At 36.3% G+C, this 24,114-nt stretch overlaps 2 protein-coding genes across 3 annotated transcripts in view; both read left to right on the forward strand.

Moving 5' to 3' along the window:
- Positions 1–351: 351 nt before the first annotated feature.
- Positions 352–1,638, forward strand: LOC139824346 (adenylate kinase isoenzyme 1). The gene is made up of 2 exons (XM_071796878.1): positions 352–542; positions 898–1,638. The coding sequence occupies exons 1-2, from the start codon at positions 407–409 to the stop codon at positions 1,446–1,448; spliced, it is 687 nt and encodes a 228-aa protein (XP_071652979.1). The 5' UTR covers positions 352–406; the 3' UTR covers positions 1,449–1,638.
- Positions 1,639–10,288: 8,650 nt separating this feature from the next.
- The window catches only part of LOC139811607 (photoreceptor-specific nuclear receptor), a 35,397-nt gene continuing 21,571 nt past the window's right edge, over positions 10,289–24,114 (forward strand). Inside the window, exons 1-3 of one of the 2 annotated variants that reach the window (XM_071775919.1) lie at positions 10,289–10,809; positions 11,289–11,458; positions 17,870–18,278. In XM_071775919.1, the coding sequence (XP_071632020.1) occupies positions 11,338–11,458; positions 17,870–18,278 (530 nt within the window). In that variant the 5' untranslated portion in view covers positions 10,289–10,809; positions 11,289–11,337. The remainder of the gene's footprint in view (positions 10,810–11,288; positions 11,459–17,869; positions 18,279–24,114) is intronic. The other variant, XM_071775911.1, reaches the window with a different exon arrangement.

The raw sequence follows: 24,114 nt of genomic DNA on the forward strand, positions 1-24,114 counted from the left end.
ACTATTTTCCCTCTTTCTCGAGTAAGGTAAATTACCAACGATCGAAAAGATCGACGATTATTTTAGCTACAATAGAAGTTGTTAGCAAATTTATAATTGTGTTGTAAGACTATCGCATAATTTCGAGCTGAATTAAAAGTTACTGAATTATTAATTTATTGTTAATTTTGCTAAAATGTCATTTACTTCTATGTTCGTGACATTCTTCAGATCGATACTGATCCTTTTACAGCATATTACACATTACCATCTAATTTAAAGCTTCAACTTCAAGGTTCTTAATATGTCATACAAAAAATATGTAACTTTTATTCACGTGATTTTGCTTGAAAAATATCAAATAAAGCTATTTTTAATTATTTTTTAAGTAGTTTAAAACAGTAAACAGTACTCGTAGAAGATAAGGATGGGGTTGAACTGCGTGCGGCCTGTCGATCCCTTGTGTGCCGTGATACCAAGAAACATTGGACTCGATGCTTCATTAGTTAGAGAATCAGGACTGCCGATTATCTTTTTGATTGGAGGTCCAGGAGCAGGAAAGAGTTTGTTGAATTTCTATACTTACGATTTCATATATTTTATATAAACTAAGCACTTCATTTGAATAATCAAATCAATAAAGTTAATACTTCTTTCATTCGCAATTTTAGCTATTTTTGGAATATATTATATAAAATTATTGAAATATATTATATAACAAATTATTAAACTCTGTTGTGTATTATTACAATTAGTAGTATAATAGTTGTATAATATCCATGCATTATATATCTTAAATTTGTATGCAAAATAAAAATAAATACATTAGTTTCGTGAGTAAATTTCAAGATAATAACTTGAAAGCAATTTTAGTTTCTTTAGATTTAGGAATAATTTTAAATGATCTTTTTCCTGCAGCGACACAGTGTATCCGGGTAGCAGAGCATTACGGTTTCTGCGCCATCGTAAGCAGAGAATTGTTGCGCAACGAGGTGTCCACCGGCTCGCAGAGAGGCGTTATTCTGGCGTACTTGATTTCTGAGGGTAAACTAGTTCCCTCGGATGTCATGGTGGAGCTTATCAAGGTGCGGATGCTGAGCAGCTTAAGTGTCTCGCGAGGTTTCTTGGTGAGCGGGTTTCCCAGGGAGAAGATACAGTGTCAGCATTTCAATAGACAGATCCGACCGCCGGATCTCGTCCTATACCTGTACGTCAGAAACTCGCTGCTAATGGAACGAGTCCTAGCCAGGACCATCACCGCCACCGAGAGGCAGGAGCGCAGTATCGATGAAAATTGGCGGCGAATTAAGGATCACAGTCAAATGATCAAACCTGTCCTTAGGTATTACAAGAAACAACTGGTGGTCATCGATGGCGAAAGAGACGAGACGGAAGTTTTCCAAGATATTTGCTGCGCGATTGATAACGTTTTGATGAACTTTCCTAGTACGTCCGGTAGAAGCAGTTAATTAGAATTTACATGATAACTGCGCTGATAACTGAACATGACGCATCGATTATCGTGCAAAGTTATAAGTTATTGATGGATTACGTGAAAATAAACTTTGCTTTATTATGTGCTAAACAACTATGCTATATATTAAAACAATAATTATATATACATACCGAAATTGTAATTAATATTGTAACAAATTTTACAACATAAATAACAGGATATGTGAAAGAAATAAATATTGTTTTTTAATTTATTATTGTTATATCATTATATTTGTTATATTACTGTTATATTTATAATAAATTGGTTTGGTTATAATCACAAAATGTTTTATTTCTGGAAATCTATTTATTTTTAAGCAAAAGGTAGATTTATACTTCTTGTTTTATCAACGCCAGAATGAATAATGAAAACTATGCATTTAGCACTGGAAAGATTAAAAAAAGATAAAGAATTTTACTTTATATACTCCAAGAGGCCTTAAAGGGCGTTTTTGAAGAGACGTACCCAACCCTAACCTCCAACTTTCATCCACTACCTTACTGTTTCCTCCTTTGGACCAACGGTTTAACGTCTCTTCCAAAAGACGGAGCCCAGTTTTCTCCGCATCTTGCACGGAAGGGCGCGGTTTTTTCGGAAAAAAACTTTTCCATGATTCATGGCTCTAGTGGACTCGAACCTGGTTCCTCAAATTACGAGTCTGGCGCTCTACCACTAGACCACACCGCCGCCCTCACTGGAAAGATTATATATTCGCTTTTATTCACCAGCGATAAGTTATCATTGTTTGATACGTATGTACGAAAGAGCGTGAGATATTTGAAATAATCAATACATTAATAAATTATATATATATATATATATATATATATATTAAATTGCAACAATTCTTGTAAGAATTATTATATATACTTTTTTTTTTTCATTTTACGAATAGCACCCATACAGCACATAATATTGCAGTAATATTGCAATATAGTGGAAATATTACGTATTACAATGAAATATTTCAGAAATATTACTGATGTATTACACGTTTTCAAATAATATTGAAATATTACAGTAATATTGCTGCAATATATTGTTGAAATATAATACTTTAAGTAGCAAAATAATGTCAAATGACATTTTAATGACATCTTATTGACGTCATTAAGACGTTATTAAGGTATCACACAATCATACGTATTGCACAGATAGTATATACCAGTTAAAGAATTTTGGACTGAAAGAAAGAAAAATCTAAATAAAAAAATGTGATGGAATCAAAAGAGACTGACTTGTACTTTTGGGGAATAAAAGTGATTAAGATAAATTTTATAAGTGGTATTTAATTTTATAACTTGTTATTTGTTTTGTAATAATAAAAGGTAATTATATATACAATTAATTTTTAATTAAGAGCCAGTAAGTAAATTGATAATAAAATAAATGGATAAAATTTAAAATTTATATTTCTTATATAATCAATATTAAACTTTTCAAATTACGAGTTTGTCACACGGATAAACAGAACGTTTCTGTGTGCGTAAGTGGAGGGAAGAACGCTAGTGTGTGTGGCTATGCCAGGCTATGCGCTTGGTCGCAGCTCGCAGCACCGACCCCCACTATTCCCGGTCTTCTCTCGCTGTCTCTTGCATGGCTCCGTGGGACCACGCAATCACGTAGTACGACATCGCACAGAAACAATCGTTTTAATTTCAGGTAATTTTTCTTTATTTAATAAATATTGTTCACACAAATATTTTTAAAAGTATTTTTGTATAATTATTACTAATATGTACATTGTACATATATATTTGGCGATTTGTCGTTAAATCCAAAAATAGAGATTACGTGGCATAATGGTCTGCAAAAACCACGTTAATATCATAAAAATCATTTCAATGACCATCTTAAAATACATATATTTGCCTTTATAACCTTATTGAACGAGTCTCTAATGAAATTATTTATTAACGGCTTCATACTTAAATCTTGATGCTAACTTAACCTCAAAATTTTTAATAGTTTAATCTAGAGTTCCTATAATAAGAGTTAAGCCAATGTGGTGACGATTTTTGATTGGTCCCGTCATATGTTTCAGCCAAGTTAGTGAGAGTGAGACAAGCTGTAAGTGGGAATGAGACAAAGCTATCATGGTCGTCATATGTTTCAGCCAAGAAGTTAGTGGGAGTGAGACAAAGCTATCATTTGGCTGTATATGGCGGCGGTTTGTCCTAACTCTTATTATAGGAACTCTAGTTTAATCCAACTGGAGCCCTTTATAATAAAAAAAGGAGTTTTTATTTAAAAAATTTGACTTGGACCCTACTGGGCTCAACATGGGTTCCAGACTCAAAATCTAATAAGATCATCCATTATTTCTCTATAAACCCTCCAACTTTTATCTGAAACATTTACAATATCAATATCCTCTTCTAAAAAGGGCATGTCGTAGGTACTGTTGTCACTTTTCCGCGATGCCGATTGGTTCTCTTGCTGCGCTTACTTCATTTGCAGCTATCATTGTATATTTTGACAGTTGTGTGTATCAAGGGTTAATAGTGTAATAGTAATAGCATAATGTTAAAGCTAAATAGCGCGCGCGAAGCGCGCGTCTGTAGTGTCTAGTTATTTTAATATTGTATGTAACAATACTATTAAAAATAATTTAATAAAATTTAATAAAAATTATTAAAATGGTTTTTTAATTCCTAGCAATATTATAAATATCACGCAAATATTATAGTAATTTTACCGTAATATTACTGATATATTGCAGTAATATTACCGCAATATTACTGAAATAAATATCAGTAATATTACTGATATTCATTTTTTCGGACATTTTAATATTACTGAGATATTGCAGTAATATTACTGCAATATTTCTGCTATAATTCATTGTAATATTGCAATGGAAAAATAATATTGCTGCAATATTTCTGCAATATTATTTGCTGTGTGGGCATATATACTTGCAGGAAGGTAAAATAAGATACCTGTTAAAGTTTTAGCCCTTAATATTAACATTAACAGGTCGCTCATCGCGATTTTTTATTTTTCATTTAGTAAGATAGAAAAAATTTTATAACTATCTAACAAACAGTAATACAGCATTGCTCCACATAGAGTTTTTTTTAGTAAATTTACCGCTCTACAAAAAAGATCTATCATTTTTTCATAAATTCAACCGTTCAAAATATATTCAAAGTTAAAGTTTGATAAATTTTATAAAACTTGTTTTTGCTTCTTGTGAATTTTGTATCATATCGACTATTAAAAATTATGAAATAATCAATACATATTTTTGTAGAAAATTTAACGATCTACAAAAAAGGTCTCTTGTATTTTTTTCATAAATATAACCATTTAGACGAGGTTTATACTTTGAACTTTAAACCTTAATATCGTCTAAATGGTTATATTTAGGAAAAAAATATAAGAGATCTTTTTTGTAGATTGTTAAATTTTCTACAAAAATATGTATTAATTATTTCATAATTTTTGATAGTCGATAAGATAGTCGAAGATGTATATATGCTATTTGTAAAATAAAAAAAAAAGTTTCTCCAAAATGACACCTTAATATATATATATATATATATATACACACAAGATTTAGGAACCATGGGATAAACTTTAGAGTGTGGTAGATCTCACCAAAAGAATCGATTTTTGTTAAAGAATAACGTGTCTTCCGACACATCCTTAAGGAGCTACGCATTCTTTCTGGCACTACATGTTTTTTTATTTTATTTTTATTTACACATTTTATTACAAGAGATGTTCAAACTGCCTTGCATCTGATTACATTTTAATTATATCTGTACAATGAATTCATTAATACACAATATATTTCGTAATATACTATACATATATCTATACACATGTATGCACGTGTGTATGTATGTACACACATAAAGTGAGTCAGGAGAAACAAAATATCTAAATATCTTTGTTAGGTCGTCGATAAAAAAAATATTTAAGAGAAAATACAGTTTAAAAGGCCATATATGATGATACTTCTCCAGAAATGATATTTCTCTCTTATGGTTATTTTCAAGATCATTTTGAGGTAATTAGCACACATACATACACACACACACACATCTCTTTTAATGGCACTAGTTTATTTCTAATTTAATAGCGTTATAATCGGCAAATTCATTAACTTGTACGTAGCACTATTATTTTCAACTGACTGGACTTAGAAATTTAAGATTGACAATATAAATGATTTGATATAGATAGAGATAATGCATATTATATGTTATTTAAATTTACTTCGAGTAAAGTAACAAAAATCTCATAATTAAGAAATCTCTAATAATTAACTCTCTTAATAATTAACAAAAGATGTATGTGGAAAATCTGTCCTGTGAAGTTCTATATTGATGTAGTGATATTGTGATAAAATTGTGATGAAATTTATATACTTTTATATAGTATTTGTATTACACTTGATTTGTTAACGCCACCTTCTCGAACGATTTGCCTAGTACTGATATGTGAATTTTTATTTATTAATCGCAGCAAGAATATTTATCAAATTTTAGCTTAAAAATGTTTAAATCCAAGGTCATTTGAAGATCATAGTAGAATCATAATCATTGAATTTGTTTTGTATTCGACTCTATCAAATTGGATACAATCTGGTGTCATTTAAAAAAAATCACTGATCTGAAAATAATTTTGAAAATAACCTTAAAAGAAAAGCGATTTGTATGGTCATATATCTGGTCTCTTGAATAGTGCAACTTTTCTCTTATTATTGTTAGATATTTTCTTCTATTTTCAAACTTAACAGAGTATTCTCTTTTTCGTGACTCACATAATATACAGTATATAGTCTCATATATACTAGTATATGCACGCCCGCGCGTACATATGTATATATTGCTTTTTTTATATACAGGGTGATTTGGAACTGGTGGTATACAAGAGGGAAAATGTGATTCGACATAAAAAGAAAATAAATCAGGAATGTAAAATAAAACTTTTTTATACGAAGCTTTGTTTTCTAAAAAAAAATTGATTTGCTAGGTACGTTTATTTATGAGGTCACGTTAAATTATTATATGTCACGCATAATATTGCGAGTTAAAAGAAATCAGTAGCCTTTGAATACCTATATACTTGAAGACATAAAACACACTGGAAAGTGTCCATACCAATTTAATACGGAAAACATAATTATGTATACGACAAAGTGAGCAACATTTCTAACAATTTTTAATAAAATATAAAATTTTTGAAAAGTAAACACATCTTGTCTTATTGTGTAGAGCCTCGAAGTATCTTTTTAATATTTATAATTACAGATTCGTATTAAGTGCACGCGTACTAAATATTCAAAGTTGTCTTCCTGTAAAATAAAGCATATATAAAAAAGTTTTGTCCTATACTTTCTTTTTCTTATTTTTTCAAGTAGAATCACTCTGTTTTGGCTTCTATCACTAATATACAAATACATAAATGCATATGTGTGTACATATTTACATAAATTTTTTTTATATTGTATTACTTTTATATAATTACAAGTAAGATATTTATTTTAATTTTAGTAACTTAATTTAATTTCTTTAAAAATAATATCAATATTACTTAGAATTTATATCTTGAGGGGAAGCTTTTAAAAATAAAATATTTTTTCTTTTCATTACCATAGCTTCTTTTAATGTGTTTTTTATACAGCAAACCCCGCTGTTAAATATCATTATTATATCGGAGGTCATAATTTTTTTATCAAGCAGAACTTGACGCAACGCATAATCTCGTATTACGTAGGTCGCTGTCGTATTTGTGCTAAAAAAAAAGAAGTTTTTTCTGAGAACTCACATAAAGTACTACATATATATCTTTATCACACATGCATGAAAATAACGCTCGTCTAAGGAACGTTGCACAAAAGACGCGCTAAGAAAGCAGAGACGTGTAAATTTGCGGGGTGATGCTTGAGATGTGCGCACCGATCGGAGCATCCCCTTTGAGGTATTCATCGAGGGAAGAAGAGCGACTTCCTCTCTGCTGCTCGTTCTACTTTCTAGCGTGGCATTAAACGAGGCGAACGAGAGTTTGATGGATGTCTCGCAAATACTCGGCTTCTAAGAAATTGATCGTAATCGTATTCTCAAAAATTTTAATCCTTCAGTAAGGATTACGCAAAATTTACGATTATCCACATATCCTCTATCTTAAAGATATCGCGAGAATCCACAGGAATTTTAACTTAGTTGTGATGAAGTTTGCGTAAGAGCTACGATAGAAATCAATTTATGCGACAAATTACAAAAATTACTTATTTTAACAAATTAAAAATTAATGCCAACTGTATTTTATATTACTTGCATAGTTATCATAACGAGTAGAAAAAAATAATTAAAGTGATGAAACAAGGAATAATCAACCAAGTATGAATATAATATAGTAATTATAGATAAATGTACATGTATATTTCTGTAACAATATTAATTTCATAATATTAATTCTTTATTGAGAAACTGAATATTTCACCTAACCTGACCTAATTTGATATTTAATTAATCACGGAAATTATCATTACAAACAATGATCTTATATAATCCATTATCCAGCCTATACGCCAACGATAAAAACACATTGTTGACTTTTCGACTCTCCAGTTTTGAAGCACTCACTTATGGCGTAACGGAGAGCGTGAGAATATAAATTTCCATTAATTGTTATACCGCTGAAAATGGCTCAATTTGGAGCCAAAACATTCTGACCTTCTATGTGGAATATTTGAATAAATTAATTTCATCTAAGATTACGCACCAATAAAAAACAGCATATTGTACTCTCATAGCTCTTCAATCATATGTGTGGTTTATTTTCAAAAGTCCTAAATCTTTTTACTTTTATTTAAATATTTAACAATGCATCAGAAAATAAAATCAGATATGGAAATTGAATAGATACGCGAATTGAAAATTAGAACCGTAAGTTTAGGATCAAGTTAAATTCTAATTTGTATTATGTTTGTCCATATTACATTACGGTATTTATATCATAAAATTGTATTATAAAAGGCCGCAGTGTAATTTTAAATATAATTTTATCGTATAAATACGTAACTTTATACATATAATGTAAACGTTTTCTTCTCTTATAATATTCGGATGATTGATCACCGTCACTGTACCATTTCTATCTCCACAAACATATATGTATATATATAAATATATATACACATATATATATGTATACATGTGTACATATGTCGAACAATCCTGCCGTCCCATACGCGCATTCCCATGTATTGCCATAAGCTCGCGCGCGCGCGCGCTCCTCCGCTTCTCAATCCCCGATATTCCACGTAGCTTTGTATCCCCTTTCACTCCGGTGGATCGCAATTGTCTGCGTGCACACCAACACGCTGACGCCAAGTTCCTCGACTACTCCGCGTTTGCTGGATCCCTTCTACCCCGATCCAACCCTACGGCGCGCGGGTGGATGGGTGGTTGGCTGCGTTTATGAGGCCGCGGGCCCGAAATTGAAAGGCATGCAGCTTCGCTGGAAGGGGGTCGCGGGGGGCGGGAGGGCATGCAGCAGTCACCGACAAGCGAAAGAGCGTATCAGAGGGTAATCCTATTGGTGGACGCCGGCGTCGCGACGTCCCGGCGTCATTGGTCCATCCGCGATCCGCAGGGCGTGGCGACGTCAGCCTGGTGGGGTTGTCACATCCCTGGCAACGATTACCAGAAGGCAACCAGGGGTTCGCGCAACGGCAGGAATCCAGCATGGCGGCGACCCAGGCAGCAACCCCTAGAACACCGTCGCGAGCTCTCGCCTACCACACCACGCCGGCCGCCGCCGCCGCGCCGCCGCCACCACAACGACGCCCGGCATCGCGCGGTATATCGGACCCGTTGCCGATTGCCCGCACCCACTCTCTCTCTCGTGGATCTCGCTCGATTTGTCCGGGAGAACACTTCAGGAGTCGAAAGTTCGATCGTTCGATTAATTGCTCCGTTAGCATTTCCTTTTGAACGTTGATTCTCCGGCGAGAATGACAGGGACGACTCCGTCGGTTCAAGAGTTTCTTTTTTTCTCGTGGAGGACTGTTTGGAATATTTTTATCTAGAAAATATCAATTCTAATCTGACAAATAATACAATATTGAAAAGTATAATTCATCTTTGACGTGAACGTAGCATGGAAATTGGCATTCTGCAATCATCTTGATAATGCCTCGCTGCTTCTTGATAACATTCAACTTTTTCCTTTTCGTTTATATTTCAATTATGACTCTTGTGCTGCGAATTATATAAAAATAGATCGAGTGAAAGTTTCTTAAAAAATTGTTTAATCAAAGAGCAATAAAACAGAAAATTACGTAACTTTTATCGTCAAGTCCCGCTCGTAAACCTTTGCTTGTAAATCACTCGACCATATCCCTCGGCCGGATTCGATTAATCTACGGCAGATCAAAAGAGTCCCGGCCGTCGCGCGTCGTTCAGCGCATCGTCACTTTTTATCCAGGCGATCCGATGCCGAGGCGACTCGGCAAAGAGAAGCTCGCCGTCGCGTAGCCAACGATCAACAATTGCCCCGACGCTCCAGGTAGGCGTCGTTTCCCGTGACGGCGGCGTCTCGCTTCGGTAGGGGGGCAGTTTTGGTCTGGGGGGTCGCCGGGGGTGGGGAGATACCACTATACCAGGCGTCATCGGAAAGGGTCGGAGGGGTCGGCGCAGGCGCCTCGTCCCGACGACGGGCGTCGCGGCGAGGCACCGCGTCAAACGTGGAAGCTATAGGTTAAATCCTCCCGCTCCTCGTTTTTGTCGTTTTTCCGGCGTTGCCTCCTGATCCCGCCTTCAAAAGTGCCGGCGGACCAATCGGCGCCGGGCGTTGCTCGTCCGCTGCCTCCGACGGCACGGCAAGCGCCACGACGACGGCGACGACGACGGCGACGGCGGTGGCGGTGGCGGTGGTGGCGGCGGCGGCGTCGACGACGCCGACGTCATCCGCGGGTAACGACGACTCGCCCGAGAGATCCTGGATCGGGACGCCGCAGACGTCATACGCCAATCCGACATCGACAAACGATCGTTCCGCCTACTCGTCGATCTCGATAGCGCGTGAACCGCGGACACCCGCACGATATCTTCCTCGCGGTACCAAGATACTTCTTCTCACTTCGCGTTCGCCGGTCTCGATCGCGCCTTATGATTTTAAATTTCTTCGGATTCGCCCAAGTGCATCACATTCGCTGGTACCGGTGGTGATTGTTGGATTGGAGAATCTGAGATCGAATCGGGTCGAGCGGTCAAAGAACTTGGTGGTAGATTAAAGAAGATCGGGAAGTCAGTGATCGCAGAAGAAGTGACCTACGTTTTACGGTGCGGATATGCAAGCTTGAAATACCCTGAGTGAGTCTGCAATGATTTTCAATTGGACATGAGCACATTGGAGCTTAGCTTTGAAAGGAGCGATTTTTAGTGAAGATAAATTAAAATACTCTTTCTTCATTAAGAGGAATTAAAAATTTCTCGTTAGAGATAAGAGATATGTTTGATAAGATAGATAATTTTGCTAAAGAAGAGTGAAAGATTACTTTAGTTGTTGCAACGATTATTTTAAGAAAAATGTTATTTAAGAAATCATCTTTAACTTGATTATAAAATTAATTAAAAATCTTAGAAATTAAGTCCGCCGAATTATAAAAATAAATATATCAAACTTATTGTGATATATTATTTCTCGTTCGAGGTGTTTGAAGTTAATCCTCATAAAACAAAATACATTTTTGGACTTTGTATATTTTATATTAAAATATGGGGTAGTTGCATTAGGTTGCAAGAGAAATATATTTAAATTGTAAGCCACGTACAAAGGAGTTGCATGCCAGTTTTAGCGCATTCGACATCGGCCGGATAACGAATGATCGAGGAGGCAGGATGAACGGAACGGCGACAGTCATGGCCACCGAGGATCATCAGCATCAGCATCAACAAGGGCAAAATGAACCGACTTCGGAGCACCCACGGAGTCCCGCCAGTCCGCTGAGCGTTAGACACGGTAAGATAACAAAAAAGATATATTTAAAATATTAGATAAGCTCCTCGTACGCAAAACAACATGAAAGGGTCAATGGCCACAATATGAACACAAATAAGGAAGTTATAATTGAAGTGATCTACTGTTATTCTCCGATAGTTGAGGGAACATACCTAGACAGCACCATGTCTCAATTTTGGACATGCGTGCTGTCTGGGATACAGTTAAATATGCTGAAAATATAATAAGAAGATTGAATACATTCGAAAGTCTAATATATTCTTGGAACTTTTGTACCGCGCGTGAAAGTCAGTCGAGATTATAAACCTTTAGCATGATGGCTAGGTGTTAACCTCTAGTGAACAGACTTGACCTCTAGTTTTCATGCATGCGTTCCCGCGCGTTATAATATGCGTCTAACACACGATATGTCTTCATGCGCGCGTTATACAAATACGACATAGCTTGCATTTTTAACTATCAATACAAGTATAATAAAGGTCGACAAAAATGAACACAATTTACTTATAATTACTAGTAACTTATTGTTGCACGAATTAATAATGTTATTATTTTTTGTCATGTTTTTTATTTAACTTTTATAATAAGTTATTACATAATATGACGCGTTATCGCGTTAACGTGTGTCTAAAAGGATTAAATCTTTCTAATTTCAATGTGCCAAGGCACACGTAAAAAAAGATACAATTTTAAATGATGGAATACGTGGAGATGCGCATTTATAATGCACGGAAACTGAAAGTAAGGATAACTGCTAGTTGATAATAAACAAGTGTACGGACTTATTAAGACAAGATCTGAGAAATTATATAAAAAATATATATTCGTCGGAAAGAAAGCAGCAATATATTTTTTTACAAAAGAATATTTTTAAATCTTAATCCTTTTGCTGCATATAATTTTTACTGTAGATCAATAATTAGACATTAATTTCCCCAATATATCCTCCCCGCGACATTTCTTTCGCGGCTTAATGTAACGCATAATGTAATGCATAGCGTAATATAATGCATAAACTTGCATCAACGCGCGATTCTTCTTCCTCCGGTCGCGCCAGGTCAGCCAAGATTTGATTATTCTAATGGTATAATGTCGTTGCCTACATGTCACCCTCTTTTTCCCACTTATCCCACCCCACGACTGTAACTCGCATAAAAGTCCGCCGCGGGGGTGGACCTAGGTGCATTCTGCCCATCGTTTCGCATCGCCGGCTTTTAGCGACGGACAGAAGTGCGAGATGATTTTCTCTGCTCATTCCAATCTTTTTCCAAGGTCTGTTAAAATAATCACAACATATTTTTTAGCCATAGACTGTTAACGATCCAAAACTGTAGATATACTTTTTTTATTGTACTAATTTTATTTACAATTTAAATTTTATTTTGGACATTAAATATGTGTAATACTTAAATAAAAATAAATAATGTATATTATGTATAATGTGTGTTACTCGTTGTGTATTGTTACTTATTTACATTTTTTAAGTTTAATACGAGAAAAGTGATATTTTCAAACACTAAAAGTTTATTGAATCAAAGTTGGTTTGCAAAACTACACCTGTAAACTTTAATCCAATGATTCGGTGACATTCTCTGAAATTTGTGTAATACTAAAAAATGCACAACTTGAGGACATTTAATAATAATTTTACCTGTTTGACAATTTTACGGAACTACAGATACAATTCGATCTCATGTAATTTTTGTCGAATCACAAATGTTTATCCAATCTTGTTTATATTGTATGCATGATGACACACACTTTCTCAATCATCAATAAATTCCCGTTGTATATTTAAACTTTAGCCGTATCTTGAACTGTAGTTTGAATTTAAACGGTAAGTATACCGAGCTTCTGCGATTTTTTAACACATTGTATCTCACTGTATTTCGTCATCATCAACTTGCATTTATTTAAAATAGCTGTGTTTAATACTATATTTGCCAACGCATCAAATACTGTTGTCCCAGTAACATTATTTCGACATTTTTTAAATCTTGATGGCAATAAATGCAAGATTTGTTTTTTCTTTCTGTCTTTTGGAAAATAAACATGTACACATGCGGAAAGACCGATTTTGCAGAAGTAAAAACTTAGCTAAATACAGATTTGAAAATAATTATGTTAGGCCATCTAAATAATTATATTAGACGTTCAAGCTGATTGCTATAGATTAATAGAATACGTAAATTTTTGCAGCATTATGATGCTTGAATCTACAAAATTATTTTAATGGTCAGCATAGTTATTGTTAGATCTGCATCTAGCCTAATTTTTATATACTTTAGTAAAACCGTTTTTTCAGTACATAGCATTCTTGCAATAATAGCTGCTTTTCTTTAAATCTTTTATAAAAATCTGTTTTAAATCATATTTATAATTCCGTTCGATAACACTTGTTCCACATATTTTTTCGGTAAAAATAGCAAAGCATAAAGAAATGTTCGCTAACGTTGTATTCGCGAAAATATGCGACAAATTGCGCTAACGATTAGCCGAAATTAGCAAAGAATGTATCGAAAAAGGGGGAACAAACCACTTTTTTTATCTCTCCAACTAACGCAACCCCTGGCCCCACTCGCAACTCGACCCCCTCTCGCTTTTCCCGATGATCCCATAATACGAGGGCGCAGGTGGCGCCTTGCCATCCGCCAGCATTGATATGCTAATGAAATTTGACGCCCCTGCTTTTGCGTGCGTTACTCTCGGTGCGGGTGGCTTATAGCGGGTGTGTATTTTATATTGGACCATCATTTTTCTCCTCTCAGTTAACCCCACGCGGCCGACAGATTGCACCGCGACAAGATTTGATTAGCTTAATGCCGTCATTTGCGAACGCGTATGTGTACGTATGCGCATTTTTAAATATATATACATTTAAAACTAAGAAAATAATGATTTTACAATTATTTATCTTTTGTGTACTCCAGCTATGTAATGCGTAAACCAAATACAAAGATCGAAGGTAATATTAATCGGTGATTGCGAATAACTGTCACCGGTTTATGAATGAAAAGATATAGTCATCACAAATCGATTGCATCTCAACGTTATCGTCGAACAGATATTTCGCTGTTCCGAAGATTGAATCAGAATGCGTCAGAATATACTCTAATCGACAGGATTAGAGGGTGTGCGTTAACGAGATCGAAAAGCCCGGACGCTTATACAAAGTCACGTGAGTTGAATTAATAAGACTGACACCGGCCGCCTGTCCCGACGTGATTTGATAACGATCGGGAGCGATGCGATTTGATGCAATCGGATTGTCCAAGCTGTAGCGAATTCGTAGATAGGTTTGGGTTTCCGAGAGGCCACGTTGAGATAAGAAGAGAATTTTGGCAACAGTATAGGATATCTCTTTCTCTGACGGCAGAGTTATTATATTCGATAGCTTCCTGGCACCCCACGAGGAATCTCTGCTCCTTCTTCGCGTCCCCGAAGGCTTACCGGATGGATCGCGAAGACAAACAGTATTTACATCGGGAAATGAGTTTGGAAAAAGCTCAGGAAGTAAGAAGGCTCGAATATAAATATTTATGTCGAATAAATGAGAAGGGACCATTCCGGTGTAAACACGCGTCGCGCGACACGCGTCGTCAACCTGCTGCCTACTTGAATCAGAATTTCCGAAACTTATCGCGATTTTCCTTCCGTGAATATATTTCTATAATATGAACGAATATAAATCGAGAATCTCTATATGTACAGCTGCGTCAAATACATTTATTTATTTACACTGTTAACTATATATTAAAGAATTATATTTAAAGCAATACCTTGAGTTAAATATTGTTTTGTTATTTTTAACTACCATGTGTGTCAAAATTTATTATTGAACTCCATTATATAATTTAATTAAATTAACGTCATATTGAGTATAGGAGAGAGCAGTAGCGACCTATAGGAATAATTAAAAATGACTAAAATTGAATATAATTTGATACTAAGAATTTAACAGTGTAGCATAAGTGTTATCAAGTTACGATTAAACTTTATTTTCTAACGGTGCAATTACATTCCGTTCTATTTTTATTCACGTCTAATAGCAAGCCTGTTTCAATGAAATTCCATTTTCATAAAAACGCGATTGCGGTCTCGTAAAATTGGCAGCGAAAAGTGCGACGAAAGAGGTGAGGTCTCCTCGAATCCTCGAAATGTGTTGCCAATACGATAAACAGGTTTCAGCGGAAAAATCGCGTGCGCCATTGCGATGAACATCTGCGCGATCAACGAAATGCGATTTTGCTTCTCTCTACTCGGCTCGACTTTATTAGTCATGCCGGTGTCCTCAGTGAGGCGCGAGATCTCGCCGGAATTGTATTTGTCGGCCATCCCCGAACTCGATCGAAAACTCGTTTCGGCCTCGTTAATGCTGCGGGGTCAGATAAAATCCGTTTGAGAATTACCACGCGGATTGACAAGCGGGATGATGTCAAGATAGCGCCCGCACGAAACGATTTCGCTGCGCTAATCGCTATGAATTGCTAAAAATGACGTGTCTTCGACAGTCGATGAGAGATTTAAATATTTCTCATTGTTTGCTAATTTCAAAATTCTGTTTAATTAAATATAAACAATTTATACTTCGTAAAAATGCTACATTCTAAAAAGAGTCTTGGACAAAATATGTCGTTGTTCACTTAAGTAATCATCTCGAAGTACATGTTGTTATGAAATCTAATCGCTGTTACGTAATACGAGGATGTCATGTCATCCCGACGAAAAAAAGGGACGACAGAATCCTTTGAATCGCTTTTGTCGAAAGTTATGAGAGGTTTCAATTACCAATTCAAGATGATATCGATCGCCAATTGAATAACGGTGAAGCAGACCGCGCGAACTTCACGGTCCATAATGGTCGAGCGTTAGCTGGTGCGCGCAATTATTTTATGCGCGATCGCGATGCTCGACGACCCTCGTTCTTCGAAATCAATCAGGGACTGTGGCAGGGACTTTTCGACCTGCCCCGGCCGGGGGTTGATCGCCCGAACGTGCGAAAGAGATTTCTGGGATTAAGCCGAAAGTAACGGCCGGCTGATCGAAATGAAAACGCCGAACTGATTGTGGAAAAATGATACTTTGATCGTAAATCTCGGGCCTTTCGTCGCAGCGCCAAGGAAGCGGATTCTGCGACCAAAAAAGATAATGGATTGCCACAGTCAGACATGATATTGCAATTGGAAAGATAATGTGATTTTATCTTTTCCCGCTCTCGATCGCGATATTGCGGTCCACAAAGAATTATATCGATTTTCGTTCAAAATAAAGTAATTATTATATAATGTATAATAAATAAAACTAATTTTTACACTGTGCACGAAATTGTAGGAAATTGTGACGTTGAAAACTGTTACATTTCTGTCTCGTTGAAAATGTAATGGATTAAATTAATAGAAATATGTAAATGCCATAAGTATAATTCAGCTAAATTGAAGCTCGTTATAATTAAAACTGTAATTAAAGTTATAATCACAGATAAGCGCGGGGTAATTTAACAATCCAGCGATATTTTCAATTAAGTTACGCAAGGATCAAACTAATATTATTAACAATTCCAATTTCATTTTACATTTGTATTTTGCAAGCAAATACCTTCGTAAATTTATTTAATAAAAGTACGAAATTATTCAATGTTTTAGTCTGAATTGAAAAAATTTAAAACTGGATTTACAATCGATCAAATTACAATAACGCTTTGTATCACCTTTCGATCCCCACGAAAAAATCAAGACACTCCGTCAACACTTTCGTTCAATCGCAGTCGCTGCAATTGTACAAAGTGTGGCACGAGATTACAAGGAAAATAATTCGTATTGATACTACTCGTATTCGTACTGAAGAATACGAGATATTTTGACGATGGCAAATTATCGACATAATCATTTTTTCGGAAATGTTTTTCTTAAAAGATTTCGACGTCTGGATAAAGACAGTATATATTAATTTATGCTTCCCTGTTTATATCTTTTTATTATCAACGCAAGTCATTTACCGATAAAATTTGTGTAATTAACTCACTCTTTGAGTTCAACACCTTTTTGACACCGGACTCGTTAATTTTACATTCAGACAGGCTGTAACTTATAATAAGAGTTTAATATACTGTCACAAAATTTGTAACAACTTTTGTAATAACAAAGTTTTGTAGATTCGATTAAAAAATTTATACCAAAAGAGATACATACATATATTACAATTTTAGTCCCTGTGTTTTCTTCTTGTCAAACAAACAAGATCGTTTTGTACCTTTTAAAGTGCTGTTGAAGTAGATTATATATTTTATCCACGCAATAAGGCAAAAAAATCTGTATTATATAATAATAAATAATTAAGCGAATACAATATTTGCCTCTTTTTCTTGTTAGATCTCATTGCGAAAATTATGAAATAAACGAACTCGTTTTCCAGACTCAGGCGAGAGCAGCGTCATTTCCCCGGGCCTGCCGGAGCGTTACAGTCCTCTGGGAGCGACGGGGTCCACGTCGAGCCACGATCCTTACGCCTCCCGGTCGGTCCAGGAGTGCCCGGTGCCCCTCTGCAGAGGAATGCCGACGGACTTTCCTCTGGCCCGGTCGCCGTACCTGACCGCACTCGGGAACGGTCACCCGCACTTGCTGGGTCAGGTGCAGCATCAGCAGCAGCAACAGCAGCAGCAACAGCCACAGCAGCCGCAGCACGGCAGTAAACCGCCGCGTAGCCTCGGACTGATATGCGTGGTCTGCGGTGACACCAGCTCCGGAAAACATTACGGGATACTCGCCTGCAACGGCTGCAGCGGCTTTTTCAAGAGGAGTGTCCGACGAAAGCTGATATACAGGTGAGTCCAAGTTTCGAATAATCGGAACATAGCATCTAGATTCCTAGAAATTGTGCAGTGCAGGAATAAATTGTTGGGACATCGAGATTCATGCTTAATAGTTTATTTCGGTTTTAAATTAAACGTGCTAAACCTGGATTCGTATATAGAAACAGGACTGCATTCCCGGATTCACAAGTCTTCAGAAGTCTGTACTAAATGAGCTCGGGTTTTAATTTAATTAGGCAACAGTTGCGCTCGTCTACCGCGTCTACACTATTAGCGCTGCATCCGCACGGAGAATATAATTGGGATTAATTATTATTCACCCAACGACGTCCTAATTCCTTAACATAATTTTAATGCATCGCAATGTAACAAGTAATATGGATGTACAGTCGCGGTTGCAACGGGCAGAATTTTAATCGATCAAGTTGAGCAAAAGCGCAATCTCTTTCTCTACGATACGAGAGATTGTACGATACGAAGTACCGTATCCGCGAGTGGATAACAATATTCGTCACGGTTAAACGTCCCTCATACGCGATAGTTCATCGACGCACTCGTTAACAGTCCGGCAACTCAATCCGTGACAGGAAAAGAATTGTAACGCCGCGGATGTGGCATCGGGTCTGGGCTCTCGGCGAGACGCCGCTTTGCATTTCGGTCACGAAGCCGTGCCTGTTTATTTTTCAAAAAGCACGGAGGGTTAATAGCTGCGCTAGTATCGAGTGCCGCCGCGCGCTTGCGTGTCCCTGACACGGATCGAGCGCGGGGACGAGCGAGACCGGGACGGCCGATTCCGAACTCGTGCGCGCGAGAGGGATCCGATGGAGATGGATGGCCGTTCCCGGGGGACGGTAATAGTTCCTCGTACGAGCGCCACCGGCTTTGCCACCGGCACTCGGATACCCCGGGTATAACTCTCGTCGCCGATACGGCGGCGGCGGCTTTTGGGTTAGCTCTCGATGGGCCCCCGGCGGATTCGACATTATACCATCCCGCGCTTGTGACCCGGCATTAGGATGAGTTCACTCAACTTGGCCCACATGGCTCCGCTCGATACTTAACTCGATATTAACCCTGGATGATCCGAGAGCAGCCATCGATAACCTTCCTCTTCAGTTTTAAAACTCTATATAATTCTATTGTAAAAATATGAAAAATTTACGAGTCGAAAACTCTAAGATTTATCCAAGAATGGTCACCTGGGGTGATTTTTATACGTAAAAATTTTGTACGTAAAAATCACCCCAGGCACCATTGTGATATGAGCTTCAGTTTTTCGACAATTTTAATGTTTCTTCCATATTTTTAAATATTTTTTTGGTTTTTCCTTACTTTTTCAGAAATTAAGTAAATCTAATATATACATACCTACTGTCCTCAAATACTAATAAATTATAGAACAATAAAAAATATGTAATATGTATTTAATAACAATGACTTTCAATTGGAGTGTAAAAATCATCCCAGGTGAAATTGCTTATAAAAATATAATCAAGTTAAGAGTAAAATTAGAAGTTACGTATCTCTTCAATTATAGATTTCACAGTAAAGTCGAAAATCAATTAAATCTATCATTTGTATAATTTTTACAACACGCATATTTGACTGATAAAAGTGTTTAAAGGAGAAAGAGACACATCAGATAATGAGAGGAATAATGTTTAGTAAAAAACAGATACATTCTATCTTGACGCGAGCGTGGTAAGCGAAAAATTTTCGCTCTCGATCACGACTGAACGGAGGCAAAGAAGATAAAAGACGCGGCCTTTTGTTGTTGGAGTAGCGACATTTGCGTGCGAGAGTTCAAGTGTGAGCCCCGCGGGAGCCCGTGCGAACATTTCGGCCGTTCTTATCCACGCACGATGCACTTAATTGCATCTAACCGATCCGTGAGGATTTGCGCTAATCCGGCGATTGTGGGCGGCGCGCCATCGCGGCGCATCGCGTCGGGACGCATCTGTCGCATCTCGTTCCCCTCTCCGCGGATAATTGGTTATCTGTGCGGAGGCTCTTCAGTCTTTACCGTGTTGTAACCGCCTGACCGAGGGCAAAACTCTGGTCTTCTTGTCTTTCCATTTTCGCAAACGATAAAATTAAACGTCGATAGCGTTGATATGTAGATAGCCAATATTGTGCGTCATAGCGTAGCAAAAATTTAAGAACATTTATAGTTAGGTCGTTTAACAATCCCTTGACGCTCTAAAAACTCTTTAAAAAAATGTCATACTTTGCGATATGCAAATGCAAAGTAATATACCGAGACATAAATATTCTATATGCATTAAACTATTTCATATATTTTATACATTAAAATATTTTATATATTTTACATTAAAGTATTTCATACATCTCATTCATTCAAATATTTCTATTTATATATTTTATTTATATATTTTAATACATAGTTTACATGGAAAAGATCAGTTCTATTTTCTAAATCTCATAGAGTGATTTCGCCATTAATATATTAGACATTAGAATGATTGCGATAGTCACTCCAAAAGAAAAAGTTGTCACTCTAATTTGAGTAAATGCGGGCATGAGGTTCTATAGGAGTGAATTTTGTACTCAAATTTTTAGCGCGGCTACTCTACCGCAGTGATACGATCTCTGCACTCTAAAGCTATAGTGAAAGAGATAGAGAGAGAGAAAGAATATATATATTCTCGCATAATATATTCAAGTATATCAGTGTTGATTTGACACTCTTTTTTCTTTCTATGTTGTGAATCGTGATTCACTATAGCTTTAGAGTGCAGAGATCGTATCACTGCGGTAGAGTAGCCGCGCTAAAAATTTGAGTACAAAATTCACTCCTATAGGATCTCATGCCCGCATTTACTCAAATTAGAGTGAACTTTTTCTTTTGGAGTAACTATCGCAATCATAATCTTCTTATAAGAATTTCAACTTCTTATTTTAACTTTTTTTTTTATTGACCTAAATAATACTTCGTTTAACTAAATAAATGATTTCATTCAAGCAAGTTTCCTTTGTTTAATATAATATAATCTCATTTCAAGTTTATATATATACTTGCGTGTATACAAGTATATCTGTATTTGATTTCATGTTGATCAGATTTGACGTTTCTTTTCTTTCTGTGTAAAGATCGACTGATAAATGACTCTAAGATAGAGTAAAATTACGCTACAAAGTAAAATTTTCCACTCAAAATTGTAGAGTGATATAATTCACTCTTATGATCATTGATCTACTGCATTCGAAAAGAATGCTCTTTCAATCAAATGGAGTGCGATTTTACTTTTTCTTGGAGTGGCGAATCACTCAAAGTGCACAGGGTCACTTTTTGTTACACCTGCATTTCACTCGTTTTGAGTGATATTTCACTCTTCGACTTTTAGGGAGTAATTTATTCAAGATTTATAGTATTTCTGCATTTTACGATTTTTTGGAACAATAACGTATATCCAAACGTATAACAAAATATCATTTTGTACCCATCAGCTTAATCAGCTGAATCGCACTTATTATGCAAAATACACACGCCGCATATATATGAGAATTAATACCGTAAGTTTTCCGCCAGCGGCTGTCGTCAGACCGCTGTTAGCGCGATTTTAACAAACGCCAGTCACAAGGAGCCGTGCGCTATCTTGTCCTGAGGCGTTTTAACATGCCAAGGGCCCACCGACCGAATCGGTCCCTCGGCGTGGTGCCGCCAGCGTCAGCGGGGGGCTCGCCGTGCAAATTGATTTGCGTTCACACCCCAGCGGATCCGCAGGGCGCGAGACTAGCGCCCCTCGCTGCGCGGGCCCCCCTCTCCTGTATTCACCCTTCAGAAGCATATCATACATTTATTTACGCATCTCTCTGTTCTACGAGCGGCCGGCATTGTTCGCCCCATTGAATTACCGGAAGCATGTGCTGCCGGTTATCACGCCCGTCGATCGCCCTACTTTGCGTTGTCGGATGCACGTCATGGATGCACTGGATATGTGTTGTTTATTGCTGTTGTGCCGTCAGCGAAGCGACAGGCGCGCTGTAACCCTTTAACCAATAGGCCTACGTTAAACGATCTTTCTGATGTAACGTGCATGATGTTATGAATGCTAAGAGGCAATAAACGACGCGTGTTAAGCCATACGCATCGGAGAAGATTATAAATAATTGATGCAAAAAATAGAAGTTTATTACTAAAGAACACGGAGGTAAGAATTCATAATTTTTTCGAATAATTTGCTCCAAGAAACAGTGAGAGAGAAAGAGAGAGAGAGAGAGAGAGAGAGAGAGAGAGAGAGAGAGAGAGAGAGAGAGAGAGAGAGAGAGAGAGAGAGAGAGAGAGAGAGAGAGAGATACATTATTTTATACTATTTATTAGAAATTTTTAAAAATTATATAGAAAATCATATATCTGATAAATTGTCCGAACTCTTCTTCTCTTGCTTAAATTCTTTATTTGTTTCAGCTGGTAAAAATAATTATTTTAAATTCACACGGCTAGAAATCTAACGAGTTCGTCATTCTGCGCGAGATCGATCGATCCTTGACGACGACGTTTCATCAACAATCGTCGTAATTCCGTCGTAGCTCTCTTGTCCCTCGCCGAGAGGTCGAAGAAATTCGGGCGCACTTGTCGGAAATCCGGGGTGCGCACTCTTCGGGAGATGGTGTTAAATTCGATTACTTTCATTGTTGGGCTAACCCGGTTATCCCTCCGAGCTGACTAACGTAAAGAGGCGACTGTCCTGGGGTCACGTACTTTCTTCTTATCCCTCTTAATCTCGTCCAATTCAGCGACAGCGTCCCCGCCACTTCGTTGCCTGACCTTAAAGGAGTCCTATTTTTCTTTCCTTGTTACGCAGCACGGATATAAAACCGCTATACGATTCCAACGAGACCGGAAAATTGGTACGCAATGTGATTCAGATCCTTATAGCATCGCCGCGATCCTCTTTTTCTCGTTAGTAACATTACCTGCGATTACAGTGTTTGACGGTATCTAGATAAAATTATCTCTATAGATGATTATCCAGATGAAGAAATGGAATAATCTCTATTTTATTTAGGTAAAAAAAATACAAAGTATATTCATTTTTATCTAAGATAAAAAATTATGTCATCTTATTTAAAAATTATTCAAGATAGTAGGATTTTCATTCTTTCTACTATTTCTTTATTTAAATAAAATTGGATTCTTGAATGTTATATGTATAAAATTTACATTACAATATTGTATAAAGACTTATTTTTGAAAGAAGTAAATTATTTATACTTACTACAAAAATGTCATTATACTCGAAAACAGATCAACTTCTAGTAGTAGCAGAGAGGAAGATTTTTTCCGCAATATTAAAAAAAAAGAATAATTAGCAAACACAATTATTAGTGGTAACATCAAAGTATTTTCGTATTTGGAATCTAAATCGAAAGAATCTTGTATAAATTTTCCAAATGTTAAAAATATTTTTCTTAAATATAATACATTCCTGCCATCGTCGGAGTAAAGCGTCTTTAGCACAGCAAATAAATGTACTCTGTTAAAACCGCTTATCAGACAAAACATTCGAGACTTTTATTTTTGAGAAATAAAAACTTAAAATAAAATTGTGAGTAAGTACTGTTTTTTAATATTTGTTTTATGCATCATTCTTTTTATTTTATATTGTAAACACAAAATTATTTAAAAAATTTTTAGATAAATCGCGATAATCATTTCATCTTTTATCTAGATTTTAATTATATTAATTTAAATCAAAAGCATCTTTATCTCATCTAAGATGAATTTATGGATTTTTATCTTATCTTCGTCTTAGATGGTTTTGAAATCATCTAAGGCAAACTGCCTACGAGAATCAAAGATTTTAAATATTTTAAGACAAATTAA

This window comes from Temnothorax longispinosus, chromosome 1 (assembly GCF_030848805.1).
Source record: "Temnothorax longispinosus isolate EJ_2023e chromosome 1, Tlon_JGU_v1, whole genome shotgun sequence".
Classification (NCBI taxonomy): domain Eukaryota; kingdom Metazoa; phylum Arthropoda; class Insecta; order Hymenoptera; family Formicidae; genus Temnothorax; species Temnothorax longispinosus.

Excerpts from the sequence above, each read along its gene's own strand:
- LOC139824346 (XM_071796878.1), top strand. The coding sequence starts at position 407 with ATGGGGTTGAACTGCGTGCGGCCTGTCGATCCCTTGTGTGCCGTGATA. Across the intron at positions 543-897 it reads AGGTCCAGGAGCAGGAAAGA|CGACACAGTGTATCCGGGTA; the intron begins GTTTGTTGAATT and ends TTTTTCCTGCAG.